General features: G+C 36.7%; 2 protein-coding genes across 2 annotated transcripts; both read left to right on the top strand.

Annotated features, from left to right (window-relative positions):
* Positions 1–1632: 1632 nt before the first annotated feature.
* Positions 1633–3565, top strand: INS49_002779 (uncharacterized protein; the record flags this gene model as incomplete). The annotated part of the gene is made up of 4 exons (XM_043163580.1): positions 1633–1946; positions 1997–2212; positions 2269–2434; positions 2501–3565. The coding sequence occupies 4 exons, from the start codon at positions 1633–1635 to the stop codon at positions 3563–3565; spliced, it is 1761 nt and encodes a 586-aa protein (XP_043032086.1).
* A 1141-nt stretch (positions 3566–4706) lies between these two features.
* On the top strand, positions 4707–5807 carry INS49_002778 (uncharacterized protein; the record flags this gene model as incomplete). The annotated part of the gene is made up of 1 exon (XM_043163579.1): positions 4707–5807. The coding sequence occupies one exon, from the start codon at positions 4707–4709 to the stop codon at positions 5805–5807; it is 1101 nt and encodes a 366-aa protein (XP_043032085.1).
* Positions 5808–21366: the final 15559 nt, after the last annotated feature.

Genomic DNA, 21366 nt, shown 5'->3' with positions numbered 1-21366 from the left:
CCACATGAATTTTGCGGAACCAAAAAATCATGCCTCACGAAGTAGATCCACAAGCCTACAGCGCACCGGCAACAGACTTTGTGAGACTACAGGATAGGCAACGGTCCCACCTACGTTTCTAGCTGGCTCGAACAGAATGGATGCAGCAGTTTGCAACCTTGGGAAATTCTGTCAGACCAAGGACTTCAGCCTCATTCATTCGTTCTGGTTACGCGGAAGATGTGTTCGAAACAAAGAAACGCTAAACTTTCACATCAATCATAGTCTATAGCCTCCATCTCGCTGACAAAAAAATGCACCTGCAGCACCTGGCCTTGAGACTCTTTTATTCATCAAATTTTGGTAAGAACCAGACTCCAAACATCGTATACGCACAATCCGACTTATTCCTTCACCTACCATTTTTTAACAACTTCGGTCCGTGCCGGTTTTATCACTGTCGAGCACTGGCAGAATCGATCAGTCTAAGTACGTGATGTAGAAGGACATGGGCCCCAACTTTATTGAACTTGATCGACGAGTCTCTGCGCCACTCGTGGAAGCGCCCATCTGGTTCTCTGTAAAATTGTTTTTCTTCTGCTGGGTATATAGATGGTTCGATCATTGAGCCTTGCGAGATCGCTGTATCGGACAGCTCTCGCACCTGTGTTCCTGCAAAGTCTTAGCCTCTAGAACCAGATCGATTTGTGCACAGCAATGAGACAGTGATAGTTCACGTACCGGTTGGCCTTAACCAGGAGTAGCAGTGTCGCGAAATTTCAATCAGTGCACCCAGGGCAAGCACATAGATGACTTTCGATCCTAGTAGTGTGATCAAGACAGGGAACGGCGAAATGAAGCCACTGCGAAGAGGTACGAGACTTGACATGATGCGTCACCCCAAATAGAAGATGTGTCGTTTCTCTTTCTCACGAGAATCATTCATGCGAATGAGGAGGAGTTTGGAGGAAAGGAAGTGTCGGGCTTGCCTGGGAGACGCCGCCACTTTAAATAGTCCTCGGAAACCCGCTCGAACAGAAACTGCCCCACACCCTTCCGACTTTTTCTACTTCACAAACGTTTAGAATCTTCCAGTATAAATAAAACAAAAAAAAAAGCAGCTGTTTCCGTCAAATGTACTGTAAGGAGTGGCCATTGTAACCCTCCTGCAGAGCCGCCCGGACGAAGGTTGGGTGTGCTGCCTAGAAATAATTGGACATCGATCTCCGACTGGAAAACAGAACAACCAACAGCATTTGCACAGCCAATCACTTGCTTCCGACCCTGACCACATACCCCCGGTTGGTTTTGATATAACCATTCACGCATGACCAATGAGGCGCAGATTTCTTCTCCTGGAGGGGTGTCCCACATTCAAGATTTTCGAAGAGGGAATTGTGCCCTCGCTCCTGTCTTTTCTATTGTCGTCTTCCTGTCTCCTCGTCTCTCGCACTCCCCGTCCTCTCGTCTCATTTTCCCTCTTTTTCCTTTCTCTCAAAATCGCTGTCCTCCCGCGTCTTCCTCTCCTGGTCTGCTCGTTTCCGCTTCTTTCCCGCTCACCTCTCCCATCCTCGCGTCTCCTCTTCCTTTCTTCTCTTCTTCTTTTTGTCTTCTCGTTTGAAATTGCGTTCCTCTGAGAGGTGTCTGTTCATCATGGCATCTCTAATCAATCCAACAGCAATCCCCTCTATCACTGACCTGCGAAAGGAACTCGATTACGGTGACCAGCAGTCATCAAGATGTCAAGCCTTCTACGACAGCGTTCGGGTTTTCCGAAAGACATTTATTAGCAGTCAAGGATGGGACGGTAGCTCTATCCATGACTGGAAATCTAGAGAACATCAAACCGCTCTAGGGGAGATGGTTCGATCATATCTCGAACTTCACGGAAATGGAAGAGTATTCTGGCCCGACGACAATTCACAGAGCCGCGCCAACAAATACAAGTATTCAACTGATGGTGCACGGTAAGAACGTTCACTCATTTAGGTACGTTAACAAGCTAATCATCTTCCAGGATCAAGAGAATCATGCGGCAGCTTTTCTGGCGATTAAACATTCAGCAACATCGAAACATCAAATACAAGAAGAATAAGGACATGGCAGACGAAATGAAGGCAAAAGGGCAGGCGAAAAGGGGACGAAGCCCCAGTCACGACCTCGGGATAGATACAGATGTCGTCGTCGATACGTCCGCCAGTCGTGATGCTTGCGGGACGCCAGGCACTCCAAGGTATGATTCACGTCTTTATTTTTCCACCATGATTCTTTGTCTCACAGGCCTTGCAGATCATCGACAGTCATCAACCTCACTGACTCACCCGTTGGTTCCCACACTGGTGTCATGAATCCAGATCTGCGCGAGACTCAATCACATCCGACAAACGAACGGGAGATCAGCAAAGATCTATACCGTGTCCCTGACAGCCCAGACCCGCACATCCTGCCTCAACCGGTAAGTCTAATTCGGCTTCGGCTCGACTCTTCTAGGGCATACACAATCTCTCTGACCTTCTGACAGGATCAACCCACATTTGCAGTCATGTCCACAGGTATTGGAAGTGATGGTCGCCAAGTCGCCCCCGTTGCCAACATGGAGCCATTGACCAAGGGGCCGAGAGGTGACACTACAACCTCTACCCGTCACATGTCGTCAAAGAGAGCCGGAAAACAGCCTGCTGGTCCAAGGACAAGTAGAGTCTCACCCCGTAAGCGGAAGCTGCGCAACATGACCGGTCGTGCGACAGAAGAGGAAGTTTCGGTAGCGCTTCAGTCTCCGGGGCGCAACCCTAGTCCAGAGGTTGTTGTCGAAAACATTGCTCCAGCTGAAACAAACAGCGCGGTCACTTCTGACATCTTACCCCCTTGGACTCAAAGACCAGCAAACCGGTTCAGGGCCACTGTGAGCGGGGTGACAGATGAAGACGTATCTGTAAACGGCTTTATACATCAGCTGAACACGGAGCCTGGGCTTGACGCAACCGAACCAAGCAACAGTACCAACCATGCGGGGCCTTCGACAAAGGTGACGCGGGCTGAGGCAGCTCCTCAGCCCTCAATTGAGGTGGAGTCTGTCACAAGGCAGTCATCTCCAGTTTCTCTGTTCACCTTGCTCGCCGACGTATTCCCGCCTGAAGGCAGGAAGGTGGTTGATGAAAGGCCCGCTGAGAACAAGGATGCACCCCAGGCGCCGCCGGTAGGGCCAGCCCGGGTCGAGTTTCTGTATCGCGTGGTCTGTCGTTATCCCGAGCACCAAAGCTTTTCCTGGAAGCCAGAGGGGAGCTTCCGGAGCAAGACGCTCTCCAGGCTGGAGGAGGAGCTTCCAATACACCTGGAATGGTCTCAATTCCAGCACTTGCACTTTCGGGTGACCGCTCCGAACGCGCGAGCCGAACACTTGGTCTGCCGCGGCAGGGAGGATCAATTTGATGCTTTGAAGCGACACCTCGTTGGTTTCATTCGAGACTGCATTGCGGATACACCGTGCGTTAAGACGGTGTTGGTTGAAATTGACATTGAGCCATTAGCAGACGTGAATTCGGTTAGGAAATCGACGGACAGGGAGGTCATGGATTTCGACTGGTAGCAGAATTTCATCGGGACTGTGCATGTACAGCATGTTTATGCTTGAAGACTTTTCAAAGGGGAGAAACATCGACTGCTCTTAGATCACAGATTTCGAATGAAGGGTCATGCTTAAACGCGATCACTCTGTCCAATGCGTGTCCGGCTTGTATTTCTTGCTTTGCGGCTTGCTTTGCGGATGGGTCTTACCGAAGAAATTCGGATTTTTCAGATCCTGCGATACGCTTGCCCCTGGCATCACAATCGCAGTTCGCAAAGTCTTCCCTCAAGTTCGTTATGCTTTAAGGGGGTCAGAGTCCCGTGTAGTCTGCTGCATCTCACGGCAATAATCTCACTGCTTAACAGTTTTTCTGTTTTCTCTTTTCTATCCTTTTCTTCAGCAAGCATAACAAATCATCAATCTGCTACCGCCTAATTTGACCGTAATGTCTGGTCTAGCACAAGATGCAGGCGGCTGTCAGCATCCCGATACCCGTTACCTAGACGCAAGCCCCATGGTGCAGTAACCACATTCCAGCCCAGTTCCAAGCAAGACATGCTACACTTAAGATCGCTTTACGTTAGGCCCCCCCCCCCCTTTTGAATATTTTTCTTTTATCACATCAGCACCTTCAATTCTTAACCTGATGTAAAGTCTAGACTTAAGCGCAGCTTAACAAGAGGTGTGCCCACAGATTAATAAAATTCATAATTGTAATCTAGTATATGAATTGTAGGGGGTACGTAAATTGGTCTTGGGTATATGAATTGGATGTGGGTGTGTTGGGTGTGGGTGTGCTAGGTGTGAGTATATTAGGCGTGTAATGTATCTGTGTACTACGCCCACTTCCGAACCTCCTAGGAGTGAGCCAGCATCAATGGTGTGAGGCGGCCAACTAAACCCAGACGCTTGCCCTCAATCTCTGAGGTGGCCACAATTTTGCATCATTTAGTTCATTGCAGAAGGCAATGACTCACTTCGCCATATTCAAAGCTTTCGCCGTTCGGGGCTCCTCGAAGTGTGTGGTTCACAGAAACAACACATTAACCTGCATCCATCCACAGACCTCTTCGTTTCTATTACATCTAAGCCCCTCAGCTTGTGTCATTGCGATTTTCAAGCAACAAAGCAAAACAAGTTTTACTTACAAAACTTGGCAATCATGGCTTTTATGGGATTTCCCATCGAGATCAGGGAACCCATTCTGGAGCTGGCGCTCCTCGTCGACACTACGGAGCCGCCTAACGACGCCATAAACCTGACACGGGAACTGAGGAAGGTGCCGCTTGAAGACGACGCCACAACCGGCAAGGGCGGTTCAACAATCACAGCAGGGGAATATACCCTCTTGGAAAAGACAAGCGGATGGGGTGGTTCTGCTTCCCTGCCTGTGTTCTACAGGCCAGGCACGTGCAGGGACACAGCGCTTCAACTTTTGCTGGTGAGCCGACAGATTCATGATGAAACGAAGAGAATTCTGGACAGAGAAGCAGATCACTCCTCGTGGAAGGCAGACGTGATGTTCATCAAGTATGTCGGTTTGTGGACGACTTGGCTGTCCGCTTCTCGTTTCTTGAGTCATGTCGACACTGTGCACGCCCAATTTCGATCATTCAATACTCCAGAGACTCTCGACCCGGCTTTCTTCAGGGACTACCTGTGGCGAGGAGGCTGCGGAGGGCCGCCTGTCGGTGTGTGGGGCTTCTATGATCTCCTGATGGGCTTTCTCGAAGGGATTATCGGACCTTTCCCTCGAAGGAGGGAAATCGACGGCCCAGAAAGCCACGGAGACCAGCAAAGGAATGACGCCCGCGGGATCACTGTCGGACGGCTTGTTCTTGACTTTCTCTCGTCTACGGAAGAGAACATACTGCCTCTCAACTCCAACCCACCGGGATTCTCACAAATCATTTCTACGCGGTATCTAGATCCTGCGCTACCAGAGCAGAAACTGGCAGCCCTCGCTCTTGCGAGATTCTGCGCCAGTCACTTGGGAATCCTTATGCGACCACTTCTGGAGGATGTCGATTTGAGCGAAGGGTTGTTTGAACGGGTCGGAGAGATATTGATTCAAGTCGATGGGGAGCCATATGAGCATTTCGACCTCTCAGAGATCCTCGTGGAACTGTCATGGAGAAAAGAGGAGCAATGGGAACCCGGTTACTACAGGCTGGCACTTGTCGATGGTGCGTTTAAATGGAAGGAAGAAGTTATCGAGAGGCGGCGGCGCGCGGGATCCAAAGTCGCCGGGCAGCTTGACTGAGACGGCCCAGGAGTCAAGGAGACAAGATCTGGACACTGCAGAAATTTCGTGGAATGTGAGGACCACGAAGCTGTGTTAAGTCTCTACTCTTCCGTACCGAGGCATGGCAGTGTGTTTTGAAGGTCACATATAAGTAAGTGGCAATGAAGACCTCGAAAGTAATACACAGCTGATTGGCTCCCAGGCCCGAGAAGTGCATTAGCCAATAGTCGTGTGATGAAGTTGTTCGAGTTTGTTCATGTACGATGATATTACCCTTTTCAGTGTTGAGAAAACTGGAGACTGCCACCACGACCACATAGTGTCATTATTCATTATACCAGGATCGAATTCGCAAAGCGCGAAATGCCCCCACCATTCACTGGCACTCAACGCACTTTCGACCACGAGACCGTGCAACAATTCCAACTGTGATTATAGCCTACATCTCAGCGACAATTCGTGTTCCAGGTAGTTCGGACGGTCCAGTACGGCCGTCAAGCTCCGAAGTGCCAGTCTGATACTGGCGTTGCTGTTCTTGTTGCTGCTGGTCGTGTTTCGTAGCCTGGTCTGCACCCCAGGCGTTCTACAGGGCTTGAGTCTTCCCATTTTGCCGTCTCCGGCGTATCAAAAAGGCAAATGCCACCCCCGTGGCTATTACTGCTATCGCATATCCGACGGCGATGCCGGCTATGGCGCCTGTTGAAATCCCCGCAGGTGAGCTATTGCTGTCTGCACTAGCGCTTTGGGATGTCGTGGAATGGAACGTTTCTGAGGTCGATGCCGTCTCCAGATCCGTCGATTGCCAGTTGATCTGAATCATCGGTGCCCATACAGTAAATGAATCCATTGTCTTTGTCGAAGTAACCTCGGCAGTTGTTACGGCATTGACATACGGATATGTCATTACCGGATTCTCTATCAAGATGTCCTCGCCATTGATATGCGACTGCAGCTTATGGCGGCATTCTCCGTGTTAAAGAAGCATGTGAGCCCTCTGGATGGAAGCACAGTGTCCCTGATTAGCACGTCGCATACTGGCCTGATATGGATTGGTGTTGAAAACTTTACTTACGGTGGGCAGCACCCCACAGCCGTCTCTCCTTCAACCATCTCATATTGTACAGGCCATTCAAGTTGCGCGTTGCCACTGGCGGTAGCCGTACAGGCGCCGGTGTAGCCAGATGGGCAGACAATACCAGGTGAGTAGAAACCCCATCTCCCAAATGCAACGGATGGGTATGGAACCCCCGCCGTTGTGGGGGGCCAGCACTTTGTCACATCTACCTGTATGATTATGCAACCGATAGTTGAGTACCAAGGGAAAAACAGGCAACGTTACAGAACAAAGGGGAAAGGAACAGTAGGTTAGACAATTGCTCTTACATGGCCATATGGGGAGTTAGATTTACAGGAATGCCCCTGATATCCACGCGAACCACCCCAGGACGTTGCTGGGATAGCAACATACCCGCACCAGGCGGGCGGTGTGAAGGTAGTCGTAAGGGGACCGAGGACTGTACGCGGCTGGCCCAGCGTAGAGCTTGTCGTCATTTCGAGGGTGTGAATTATGAAGGATATATCGTACTAGGATATATCGTACTAGTATTAAAATTGCTTACTTACTTGGGTGGACGTGCGAGACGGGGATACAACAGCAGAATGGATGGGAAGAATCGCTAAGATGAGACTCTAAAAAGTCGAAAATATAGTAGACGGCGTAAGATTGTAGAAGGTCGAAGAATCCTCACACGCAATATTGGGGAGTACCATCACAGCGAGCTCCGCTGTAATGGTGGCCCCCAATTGTGCAGCACACTGAGAGCGGCTGGCCGGCCAGAAATGACCCAACTACGGCCCCCTCGGAGTCTATATTCGGTGCTGAAACACTCGCTTTTCTTTTATTGGAAGCCGCTCAGAATTTTTAAGCGTTTGATCAACTCAAGCTGAGGAGGCCCCCGGGGGCGAGAGACTTGCAAGCGGGCGAAGGAGGTCTGCAATAAAGAGGCGCAGACGACCACCGCGCTGAGATTGGGGGCTGGGGACACTAGCCTTACGAACTTGCGTGCCTGCTTAAACCATTTGGCGATTTCCCATATCTTGCTCTATTGATTCACCACCTATTTATTGAATTATAGCAGTCATCCTACCTAAGTAAACTGTAGTGACTCGCTCCCCCCTCACCCCCTCACCCCGAGGCAGGGTACGCCCACCCAGCTTCTACAGTACGCCCACCCAGCTTCCAGCGTTGGCCCACCCAGTATAACCAAATTAGCTACACATACTTCAAAACATAAGTACACCTCAAGAGCTAGCTTTTCAAAGCTATAGCTATCACATTATTTATATAAAATAAATATTTTAAATATTTTACTTTAAATATATATTTATTATATATTAATTAATTTTATAATAAAGTTATAAAGTAAGTTAAATATTATATAAAATAAGTAATAATAAAGTAAATAAGTTAATTTAAAATTATAAAAAAAGTTTTTTTTATATTTTATATAAGTATAATAAATATAAATTAAATATATTATATAAAAAATAATAAAATAAATATAATAAAGTAATAAAATAATGATAGCTTTTAAGATATATTTATATTTTAAAGTATATATAGTTAATTTGGTTATATTAAGTGGGTTAACACTAAAAGCTGGGTGGGCGTACTGTGGAAGCTGGGTGGGCGTACCCTGCCTCCCTCACCCCCCTCCTGGCATCAAAAAAAAAAAAAAAAAAAAAAAAAAAAAAAAAAAAGAAGGGGAAAAAGAGGAGGGGGTTGGGGGGGGGGGGCAGACGAAAAGAGGCCATTCTAGAACCGTGATTAACACAAAAGCATTTGCACAGAGAATACAGAGATTTGCATCTGCAAAAAAGGAGGATACAACGGTATACCACTCGCGCCACACCTAATACCCACACACCCAACACTTACACACCCAATACCTGTACACCAAACACACCCAATTCGTATAGCTAAATTTTATACGTAGGACTAATTAAATATGCTAATTGGGTATGTAGATTAGGCGTTGGGGGTGTGTGAATTGGGCGTTGGTGTTGGGTGTGGGTATTGGATTTGCTGGCGATGTTTTCGTGTACTCTCTGTTTTTGCAGGTGCGATTCTCTGATTTCTACGTAGAAGTGTGCTGTAAACAGTATTAACTTACCCAACTGTTGACAACGTTTAAATCGAAACAAGCTTTGACTGATGCGACCGCTCTCATGCATACAGGAGGCTTTTCGGCGGTGTTGAATATGTGGATGAATGATTCCCGATGTGTGGGGCAAGATCTCCTCACTCCTCACTCCTGCCTCACCACTCTTCAAGTATCACATCTCAAGTGCCCGGCTTGGCTTATGTTGAAAGGGGGCAACACCCAGGTACATGTTCAGGTTCGTGGGCAGGGTATAGGAGAAGCCGAGAAGACCTGGCCAGTCTCAGCTGGATTCGTTATGAGGATGACCGAATCCCGAAGACTGACGGAGTACCGTATTTGTAAGTTTTGTCTCGGAACAAACCCCGAGGCAATGATAAGCTTGTTGGCTTTGGGGGTCACTCAAAAGCTTGGTGCCAAGTGTTTTAATGTAGCGTATCTGGGAATTCTCTGCGTCCGCGCATGTCGACACTGCTGTCAACATTCTACTGCTAGATGACGAGCCTCGACTGCTGAGGGACTGCAGTGACTTATGCCTCTGAATGTGGGTCGGTTTGCGCTGTGGCTTCGTCCGAAGCGCCAAGGGATGCCATGTGATAGTGGATCTGCTGCCCCAGGTAGACGAGTGACACGCTTTTTTTGCCTCAGACGGCAACTTCCAGCTTACGACAATCTCGCTCTCGACAACACGGCCACAGAGTGTGCCCCTGGATTGATCGTTAAACCGACAACAGGGCTGAAGCCTGCGCTGTGGCAAATGTCATGAGAGATAGGATGAACCCGGAAAGAAGTAGCCACTTCCGAAGAACTTTGACCGAGAAGAAATTTGAGAAGTTACCTTCCCAGTAGCGACGATTTGAGGCGGAACTGCACGTCGGACAGTGTTATTCGCATTTGGACTCCTGCCACTGCCAACTTGGTGGATATTTACGAATTTATACCGGCTCAGCATTTCTTTTATAGTCATTGTTGAGCGTAGGACGGCCAACTAGAATGCACACTGTCATGCACAAGCATCCGTGTTTATGAACTGTACAGATTGTACATCTGGCACAAAATCTAATGGCTGCACATGTTGTCTCGCGATACTGGTGATGAGCAGGCTGGCAGGTTCGTGAATGACAGCAGTAGAATGTGTCCACGAATGTTCTCCACAGAGCCTCATGGTGATTGAGCTTGGCGTCTTGGCAGACAAGACCTGTTTTCCGGCATGTGGGCACACTCGGGTATGTGGTTTCTTGTGGGTCGAGGAAAATCCCCGGCTCCGACTCGCGTAAGTCGGCGATTTTGTCCCACGGCAACAAATTCCGAGGACTGACAGTCAAGAGTGGGCAGACATACGTAGGAACATGAAACAAGCTGGATGCCATGTCGATCACCCTTCTGCCAGCCCCATTGCTCGCACGCCGCGGCCAAGGCATCTCGGGGAATGGCGTCCTGAAGGTCCCCCGCCCCCGAACGGCCGAAACTCAGAGACAGAAGTCGTCAAAAATCAAGAAAGAGCATCCTCGCGTGGATCATCATCCCAGCAGCATGTAGGCTATTTGACTCCTATTTTTCAGGGCCCTCAATCTCAGATTCACAATAATTCATCTCTGCCATTCAATTCCTTACGCAAAACCCCAGTCCTCTCCTTTCTACCTCCGTCGCTTGCGCGCTTCCACCAATCGAGCCCCTGGTGGCATACGTACGCCTCCCCACAATTCCATCATTTTGTGGCCAAGGCTCGAGCCACGCCTCGATCCGGGCGCGAATCAGACAAGCGTTAGCTTCATTGCATAAATTGCGGGCCCCCGGGAGCGCAGACGCCAGCCTTCGCGACGACTCGTCAACGAACCACTCAAAGCCGGGTTCGGGCGACCCGCCAGCAAACGATGGCGTTTCAAAACAAATGAAGATGGACGCGAGGCTTGGTCACCACATCGGCCCAGATGCGGACAAGCATGTTTCAATGTTTGCACTTGCGCATCCCTGCCTTTGGGTTTGTCGGCACAGTTAGCCATGATGCTCGATTCTTTGCTGGCAATTCCCACAAGTTTCAAGTTTCCATGTCCAATGAAAGAATTGCATGGAAAACCTGCAGAGCCCCCTAGAGGGAACACGCCTGTATTGGTTGATGCTACTGGAACCTGGCTAGTGACCTTGGAAGCGGGTGATGGCTGAGAGAAAAAAGAGAACTGTCGTCCGTGACTGTTCGGCCCTTTTGCAAACACTTCATCGTTCTGCGAGTTGCTCAAGCAATGCAGCCTGCAACAATTCCCTTGGACTGTCGACATGCAGGGCTCAAAAGTCGCAAGCAGGCCAAACGAAATCAAGGGTGAGATGGCCTTGACAGAGATGGTGCCAGCAGGCTGGATCTCCGCAGGGTCTATTCACGCCACTTTCCCTGCCTCCTGCAGCTCCTATGGATACCCGGAGTCAGCATACGCCCACCCAGCTTCTACAGTACGCCCACCCAGCTTTCAGCGTTGGCCTACTTAGTATAAGGAAATTGGCTATATACATTAATAAAACATAAATACATCTTAGGAGCTAGCTTTTTAAAACTATAGCTACCCCGTTACTTTATTACATTTACCCCGCCATTTTTTACGCAATATATTCAATTCATATTTACTATATTAATATAAGGCATAAAAAAAAATTTTATAACTTTAAGTTAGCTTACCTACTTTATTATTACTTACTTTATATAATATTTAACTTACCTTATAACTTTATTATAAAACCACTTTTCACCTACTTACTTATATATTTAATTAACCTACCTATAAAATAGCGCCTATTTCTTTTTATCTCCTTAAATTAATTATTTCATAGCCCTTATCTTTAAATACCATTTCACCATTAATACCCTTAAACTTAACCTTAACATAATTATAAATAATTAAGATAATAACCCAAAAATAATAATTTAAATATTTAAAATATTTATAATATATTATTTTTATCCTTTAAAATAATTATAAATATCTCCTAAATATAGCTTATAAAATTATATTTAAATCCAAATAACTTTATTATTTACCTATTAAAACATAATTTAATAACCATAATCCTTATATTAATATTTATAAAATAAAGCATAATCCTTATCTTTAAAATGCACTTAATATTTAAACTAGGCCATATAAATATATAGTTATAATTACGCAAACTAAAAAAGACTTACCTTGCTATTAAATTACTATTAAATATATATTTAATAGCAAAGCAAAGTATTATAATAAAAGAATAAATAAGATTATAAATAAGTTTATTAATAACTTTAAATAGTAAGTTAAAGAAGCAATAATAATTAAGTAAAAAAGGCTAAAAAAGCCATTAATTTTACATAAAACAAACTACTTATTTAACTTTATAATTAAAAAGGATATAAGCACTTTAAGTAAATATACTTAACTATATATTTTATATATATTTATTAAAATATATAGGTCTTTTCTATATTATAAAAACCTTTTCCCTATATAATTATTTAGCATTTAAAACCCTTAAAGAACATTCCTTTATTAAAACTACCTTCCTACCTTATTATTAAGAATAATATAATATTTAGCTATAATAATATTTATTAAATACCTTTATTATTTACTTTCTTTACATAATCCCATATAAATAAATAACCTTTAAGAATATTAATAATTAACACAAACTACTTAATAACCAAGATATTAAGGGCCAGCTATTAATTAAACGCCTTATTAATAATTTAATTAAAAATAGCTATCCAGTTAACCTATTAATTAATGCAAAACATTAAGTTAAGCATATTATATTTTATCTTATAAAAGCAATATAATTTAAAAGCCCTAATAACCCTTCCTTTCTTATTATAAATGCCACTTATAATACCAATCAATATAAACTACTACTTATTCATATAGTTAAGATAATACCTTAGTAATACCTATATACTTACTTACTAGCCTTAATAAGCAGCTAAATAATTAAAGATTTCATTTAAATGCTTAAAACATTAAAAAGCCATAAAATTAACTATAACCTTTAAATAATAAATATTAAAATTATTAAAAGTAATGCTATTTAAATAATATTTCTATAAGCATAAATTATTATATATTAATAATATCTCCTTTAGGCATTTAAATGCAATGTTTATATTACTTAATATATTTTAAATAATATAATATTTAAGGAAATAAAGGCAAAGTTCCTTATTATAATTAATGCTATTTATATTAGCAACTTTAAAAAACTTTAAAGCCTATTTCAATAAAAGTAAGTAAAGGTTAATAAGGGCGCAAAAGCCATTTATTATATTAACAAAACTTAGCTTAATTACTGCTAATAAAGCATCTATTAAGCATACTTCCTATATATAATACACTTTAATATCCTTTTTATATTTATTATAAAGAGTTTATACCGCTACTTAAAGACATAGCTTAGCTGCTAAAAACGCATATATGCAACCATAGTAAACGCCTTTCTCTATTTAATAATAGCTTTATTTTAAAGGTTTCAGGATATTTTAGCTAAGAAGTTAAAAATAGCATTAAGCATATTACTTTATTTCCCTATATCCTTAGCTAATTTATTATTTATAATATTTTAAATTATAAGTAACCTTTCTATTAACCATTATAACAAGTTAAAAAGTTTAAATTAACTTAATATATTATGCATAAAATTATTTTAACATATTATGAAATGCTTATATGCTTATAAAGTTAACGCTATAATGCAAAAGGGTAAGGCGTTTTACCTAACTAACTTTCATTCATATTAATATTAATTAAAACCCTTTATATAATAATTAATATAAGAATTTATCTATTAGCTATAACGTTATATTACAAAGCCATCATTATATCCCTAAAGGCTTTCGCTATTAAAAAATAATTTAATACTATAAGTTAATATTAAAGATCCTAATAAGCTTATTAATTTTAAGCTTAAGCCTATATAAGAACTATACTTTACCCCTCCTTTATTAAGTAATTTATTACAAGATATAAGTATTTTTAACTATCTCCCTATTAGCAATATTACCCTTAGGACTAAGCTAAATAATCTATCCCCAATCCCACCCCCAATCCCATCCAACCCTATTAACACTGCATATACCCCCTTAAATAAAGCTAAGCTTAATGCTCCTAAGCTTAATCCTAATTAACATGCCTATATAAGCGTAAAAATAAACGCTAAGCCCTTTAATAAAACAGAGCCCTTTTTATTATTAAAGAAAAAAAGAATTAAATAAGCTAAGAATAGTTTTAAAAAGGCAAAGGCAAACCATTATATTTATAAATTAAATGCATTAGCTGCCTTAATTAAGCGGCTATTAAGCTAAAATAAGGCAGTAAAAAAAAAAAATAACCTTTAAAAAGAAATATAAGCAATGCCATTAGCCTAAATATAAATACATAAATCCTATTTATTTAAGCATATCGTTAGTTAAGATAGCATAAGTATTATTAAATCCTATGCTTAATCTTAATAAATAAAACTTAAAGTATAGCTTTATATTAAGGCTTACTTAAAACATTAGCTTTTTAAAAGAAATAGCATAAAGTGCATTAAATATAATAAAAATAAGTAACTTATTAAAATGCATATCTTTATACTACTTAATAATATTACTATTATATTTAAGCAATATGCTAAAGCTTATTTATTAATTCCATTTACCATTTCCTTTAAGCATTTTAAAGCACTCTTTATTACCCATCCTTAATCTCCTAATGCTTTAGCTCCAAACCTTGCCTCTTAACCTTATAATACTAAATAATCATTTAGCCCAAGCCTTTTTAAACTAAATAATATATAGAAAGTATATTAAAGTAGCTATTATTAATTATAAACTGGATTAAGCTTAGTAATATGCTAAATAAAGCATATTTAAAAGACTTAATAATACATAATATAAAAAGAGGCATAAGCTTCATTACTAGCCCATAACCTATGCTAATATAATTTGCATTAGCTGGCTTATAGCAAATTAAGCCCTATTAAATAATTTATTAATATATAAAAAAAGCCTAATTATAAGAAATATTATAAACTATAAGTTAGTTAGCTAAATTAATAGCAAGAAATATATATAGCTAAATTATATAAAAAGTAATAATAATATAAATAATAATAAGTATTATAAGGGCTTAAAAGAGTTTAGCTTTATGCCTTTAATTAATAAGATTATAACTAAAAAGTAAAGATAAAGCGGGTTTATTATTAATAATAATATGTTATTTTATGCAATTTAAGTATAAAAGATGCATAATTATACTTTATTTATTATAAATCTTAATAATTAAATCTTTAAAAAGATTTAGGAAAAGTTTAAGGTAAAAAGGGATTAACTATTTTATAAAACTTTTTACTTTAATTAAAATTAATAAAAACATTATATTAAAAAGGGTATATTTCTTAATATATTAAGAGAGTTAGGCAAGGAATTTATATAAAATTATATTATTATTAAGGGTAATTCCTAAGCAAAAAATATAGCATTATAATGTTTAATTAAATACATAATATATATATATAACAATTCTTAAATAAATCTACCCAATATTAATATTTTAAACTATGCTATATTTATCCTAAACTTATTTAATATTTTTAAGTACATTACCATTAAGGCTTTTAAGCTTACTACTTATAATATAATTCATCATCTTCTATTAAGAAATTTACACCTCTTAAGTTCCTTATTCCATTACCTTTTAATTATGCATTTTACTAAGATCCTAATTAATATCCTTTTTATATTATTTAATAAGCTAATTAAGCACGCTATATTTAAGGGTATAAAGATTATTATTAAGTACTCTTCCTCCTTAAAATAAGCAGCAAAAGCAAGGTTTAGTTTTTCTTTTTCCTTATAATTATAAGATAAGCCTTAGCATTTAATACTTAATTAAATATGCCATAATATATAAATATTAAAAGGCATAACTTACTTATTTAAACATTCTTAAATTCTCTATTTATCTATATTTATACTTTAGCTTATTTACTTTCTTTATATCCTTAATTAACATTATTAAAATGCCTCCCAAAGCTGCTAATAAGCCCACCTTTAAGGGCCCTACCATTGCCTTTAAGGCTTTTAAAAATATAAATGCCAATAAGACTGCCGTTTCTAGCAATAAAAAGCGCACCAAGACATGCAAAACTTACTTTTATATCTATAAAAGTGCTAAGAGCAAAGCATATTGTTTTTAAAGTAAGTATAATTTACATAATAATAAATTACTAATCCTTTTTATTTAAATATTTAGGCATTTTATCCCTATCCTTTTAAACTATTTTATTGCTATATTTATGCAAACCTTTTCTTTAATAAAAAAACTCTTTTATTATAGCAATAATAAACTTAATTATATTCATTTAGGGATTATTAAGTATTAATTAGCATTAATTAATATAAATAAAAGAAATTTAAAAATATATAGCTAGCATTATTTAGTATTAACTTATAAAATACTTATATCCTTAAGCAACTAAATTGCTACCTTTGCTTACTGCTAAGTATATTGCTTCTCTTCCCATTATATCATTATATACTTTCTTATAGCCTTAAGTTTTTAAGCTGCAATCTTAAATAGCTTTCTAGGGCTAACCTTAGTATAAGCAGGATTTTCAGGGTTATATTAAAATGCATTAAACTTATTGCCATAACTAAATACATTATCTAAGGGTAATATATTATTAAACTCATTACTATAGCTAAATATATTATCCAAGGGTAGCATATTAAAATTATCTTTTAAGTTAAATATAATAATCATTATAGTAAACTTAAGTTTCTTTAAAGAGGTATTATTAACGCTATTATGCTTATGCTTATCAACTTTCTAAATCTTATTACCTAAGATATTTATTACTTACTGCTTTTAATTAATGCTAAACTTTATAATTACTTGCTTTGCATTTATTTAATTTAAAAGGTCCTTATTAAATTTAATGCTTTAAATAAGCGCTTATAGCTAATTTTATATAACCTCATCCTTATTAATAAGGGTATTGCAATCCTATATAATAGGAATTACAAGAAAAATATACTTAAAACTCTTTATTAACTCCTTAATATTTATAAGTAGCTTAATAATCCTTAGGAATAGCTAAGCAAGCAAGCTATAAAATTTAGCAGTTATATGCATTGCATTTAATATAAAGTTTTAAATTTCCTTAGGATGCTAAATTTCCTAAATTATATAATAAAAGGGCTAAAATTATATAATACGCTATGCCTTATAGCAAGCAAGATTATAAGCAAGCTAATATTTATCTATCCAGCCTTAAAATAATAGTTAAATATTTAGCAACCTAACCTTCTTTATAGCTACCTTATGCTTAATTTAATTATAAGCTAAGTTATTTACTATTAAAATAACCTAAATTACTAACTTTATTTACTTTAGCTAAACTAGGCAGCTAATGTATTAACTAGTATAGCTAAAGCTTTAAGGCATTTACACTTAAATCCCATAGCTATATATATAATATAAGTTAAGCCTAGCAAAGCCCACTATAATATTCATTAAGAGCATATTAATGTTAAAGTTAAAGTTATTAAAGTCAGCAATAGCAATTACCTTTTCCTATAGAAATATGCCGGCATAAATAAATAATATACATAGGTTAGCCTTTTCCATTATCCCTTGCAAGATCCTATAATTAATTAGCAACTTATATTATATATATAATTAGCATTAATTAATGCAAAGAAATATAAAGGTATAACTAAATGGAGTTAACATTAATTAATATATAGAATTTAATAGGAAGTTGCATTAATTAATGCCAATTAATTAAAATACTTATAATTAAGCCTAAGGGGTTAATATTATAATAAGCATATGCTTATCCTTATTCGCTTATTAAGCATATAAGTAAAGCATATAAATTTATACTAAGGATTGGGCCAAAACGCAGCTAAAAACCGCTTTTTACTCCATTAGGATAATATTAAATGGGTTGGCGCTAAAGCTAAGCACCTATAAATATTCAAAGCCCTAATTGCTAATATTATAAAGCAAGGCTTTTAAATAAGCAAATCCTAACTAAAACACCTTACCCTTTTCCTTTTAATTCCTCTTTTTTATTACTTTGCAAGCCTTTATGCTAATAAGTTCATTATTAATTCTTAAGTCCTTTAGCATAACCTTATTTAACTGCATTACTACCTTATTTAAAATTTATAAGGCCTAAAAGCTAAGCAAATCCATAAACCTAATGTTAAGAATTTAAAGCAAGCCATTATTTAAGTAAATCCTGGTAACCTTATCGCTACCGCCAGCATCTTTAAAAATAAAGATTTCGCTGCTATAAGGAATAGCCATTATAATTTCTATTAGCTTAGCTTCTTAAATATTAACGGCCAAGTCATTAAAGTATGCATTTATAATATTATTTATATAGGGCTTTAAGACGGCATAACTTAACTCATAATACTTAATATAATAAGCAGGGATGCTATTATATAAGTAAACCAGCTATAATAAGCTATTTATATAATTTAACAGCTTTAAAATTATATCTATTCCCCACTATATACTTATGCAATCCAGCATACCCTGCATAGCCTTTCTGCTAATATTAATATTTATCACAATATTATACTGCTATCTAATAAGCAATAAGCACCACCACTTCCAGCCCCTAATAATAGCCACCTTTATTAATGCTTTCTTTCGCTTATTAAATATGCTTAAGTTGCCTAGGTACTTAAAGTATCCCATCTTAAAGTCCACTTTATTAAATGCATTACCGCTAAAGCTTATAAAAAGCGCTATATTTTCCTAAAATAAGCTGCTTAAACCATAATAATTACTAATATTATTAATAGCCAATATTATAAAAACTAATATAAAGCTTATTAGGTTTTGCTTAAACTTGGAGCCTTAATATAATAGCTTAATATTTAATTAAAGCCTATAAAATCATAATATATTAGCTTTGCAAAGGAAATAAGCTTTATTATAAATTATATAGCTTTAATAAAATTAGCAAGAATAAAAAGCTATCTTATAACATTTAATATATTAAATTATTATATTTTTCATTACGCCTATCTTTTTATCCAGGTATTATATTAATTAGCTACTTATAATATAATTAGCTAATAGCTTTACTTAAATGCTTTTAAGGATAAACTTAGCTAATTTACTATTCTTACTACCTTTATTAAGCTTATTAAGCTTATTATTAACATTAGCATTAATATTAAACTCTTTGTAATTTATAGCTTTAGCCTTAGCTATAACGCTAAAAATATAATTTAAGTTATTCTTCTTATTATTATAAGTAGCATTATTAAAACCTTTTATATTCTTTAAAATTAAATACTTCTTTATTATAGCCTTCCTTATAACTTAATCCCTAAGATAAGTATTAGCAACCGCCAAGTAAAAAATATTAATTTACTTCTTATTTACCGCAAGCATATCATTATATATATTATACTTTCATAAACCCCATTAATATAATTAATTACTTACATTTGTAATAAATATAATAATAAAAGTCTTTTCCATTAAGCAAAAGATAGTTATGAAATATAAAAATATCCAAATCTTTATTATATTTTATATAGTTAATTAATTATATATATATAAGTTAGCATTAATTAATGCAAAAATAAGCTATGGGTTGGCATTAATTAATGCCAATCCATAAAAAAACACATACTTAAGATAAGTTGCTATACTTTATAGCTATTTCTATTTAAATAAAAAGCTCCTTAATTATTATTATAACTACTTATAAGGCAGGCTTATAGCTAATATTACTCCTTAATCTATAAAAAACTTTTACATTAAAAGTATTAGCTAGAAAGTACTTATAAATCTCATTAAAGTACTGCTTAATAACATTAATAAGCGCCTACATTATAATAAGCCACATTTCATCAAAGCCCTCTTTAATAGCATTATTAAACATAAATAAGCTAGCCGCCTTAAGCTTAGCCTTGCACTTTAAAAAGTAAAAATACCGCTTTAAGAGCATAATTAATATCTTATCTATGCCCACCTTATTAACAAGGAGAACACCTCTTAATAGGCTATTTACCATTTAACATATAACAACAATATTTACAAAACCCTTATTAGCTAATATATAAATAAAGGGCTTATAAACTAAGTTAGCATTAATTAATATAAAGCAAGGGCACAGCTTTATACTAATTAATGCCAACTTAGCCCATTTAACTTATTAATAACTTAGGCCGCTATAAAATTAATACTATATAAGTTAATTAAGCTGCTATTAATATTATTACGCCAATTAATATATAAATTAATATATTTTGCATTACCTTTAGCATTTAACTTATATTATCTTAAAAATTTTAAGGCCTTAATAAAGTTAATAGCTATAAAAAATTAACTTAATATAAATATAAATAAAGCATAGCATTACTTAAAATCCTTATAATATTATTTATTTACTTAACCATTTATAAGTAAAGTGCTCTTATTAATTATTTATTATAATACCTTACCCTTTTACTCTTTTATAGCTATATATTGCTAAATACTATTATAACTTAAAAGCATTACCTTAAACTTTTTAAAGATATTCTTACCTTAAATAAAAATAATCCTTAGCTATATAAGCAAACCTTTTATATAAATCTCTTTAATAAAAGCTATAATAATTTAATAATTAATAAAAGGGAAGTAATTTATAATATTTATAATATTTTTATAATAAGCTATCTTATAATTAGCATTAAATTCTTAACTAAAAGTATTATATATATTAATATAAGTAAGGAAGCCTATATGCTTATATAAATTCGTAAAAACCTAATTTATATTAACTTACTTATCCTTAATTTTATTCCTAATAAAACCCTTTTTTAAGTATAACTTTACTTTAGCTTTTATATATTACTTTTGCAAGGTATATATCTATATTACTATAATTATAATTACCTTTTAAGCCTTATTAATAAGAATAACTTTCATTATATTATTTATATTATTAATAAGATATTTATTATAATGCTAAGCTTTAATATAAGTAAATTTATAAATAATTATCTTTTTATTAAGCAAGATCTTTAATAAAAGCAAATTATTTACCTTTTTCTTCCTTATCTTAATAAATATAAATTACTATATAGCATAATTATTATAATAAGCAATTTTATAAAATAAATCATTATATAAGAACTTATATAAGTACTTCTTACTAAGTTTATATTGCTTATATTGCTTAATTTTAATAGCGCTTAATTTAATATTAATAAGGCAATACATAAGGTATTGCAAAACTATAAAGTTAGTAATTATATTAATATTAATGCTCTTTAGCTAAGATATTATGCTTAAGTTATTATTTTAAATAACTAAGGCAAGCTGCAAGAAGTTATTAATAATAAGCTAAAAAATAGCGCGTTATTATAATTAACTAAAACTCCTTACAAGCTTATTAAA

This window comes from Diaporthe citri, assembly GCF_014595645.1.
Source record: "Diaporthe citri strain NFHF-8-4 chromosome Unknown scaffold_1, whole genome shotgun sequence".
NCBI classification, from domain to species: Eukaryota; Fungi; Ascomycota; class Sordariomycetes; order Diaporthales; family Diaporthaceae; genus Diaporthe; species Diaporthe citri.
This window is presented reverse-complemented; position numbering and strand designations above follow the sequence as displayed.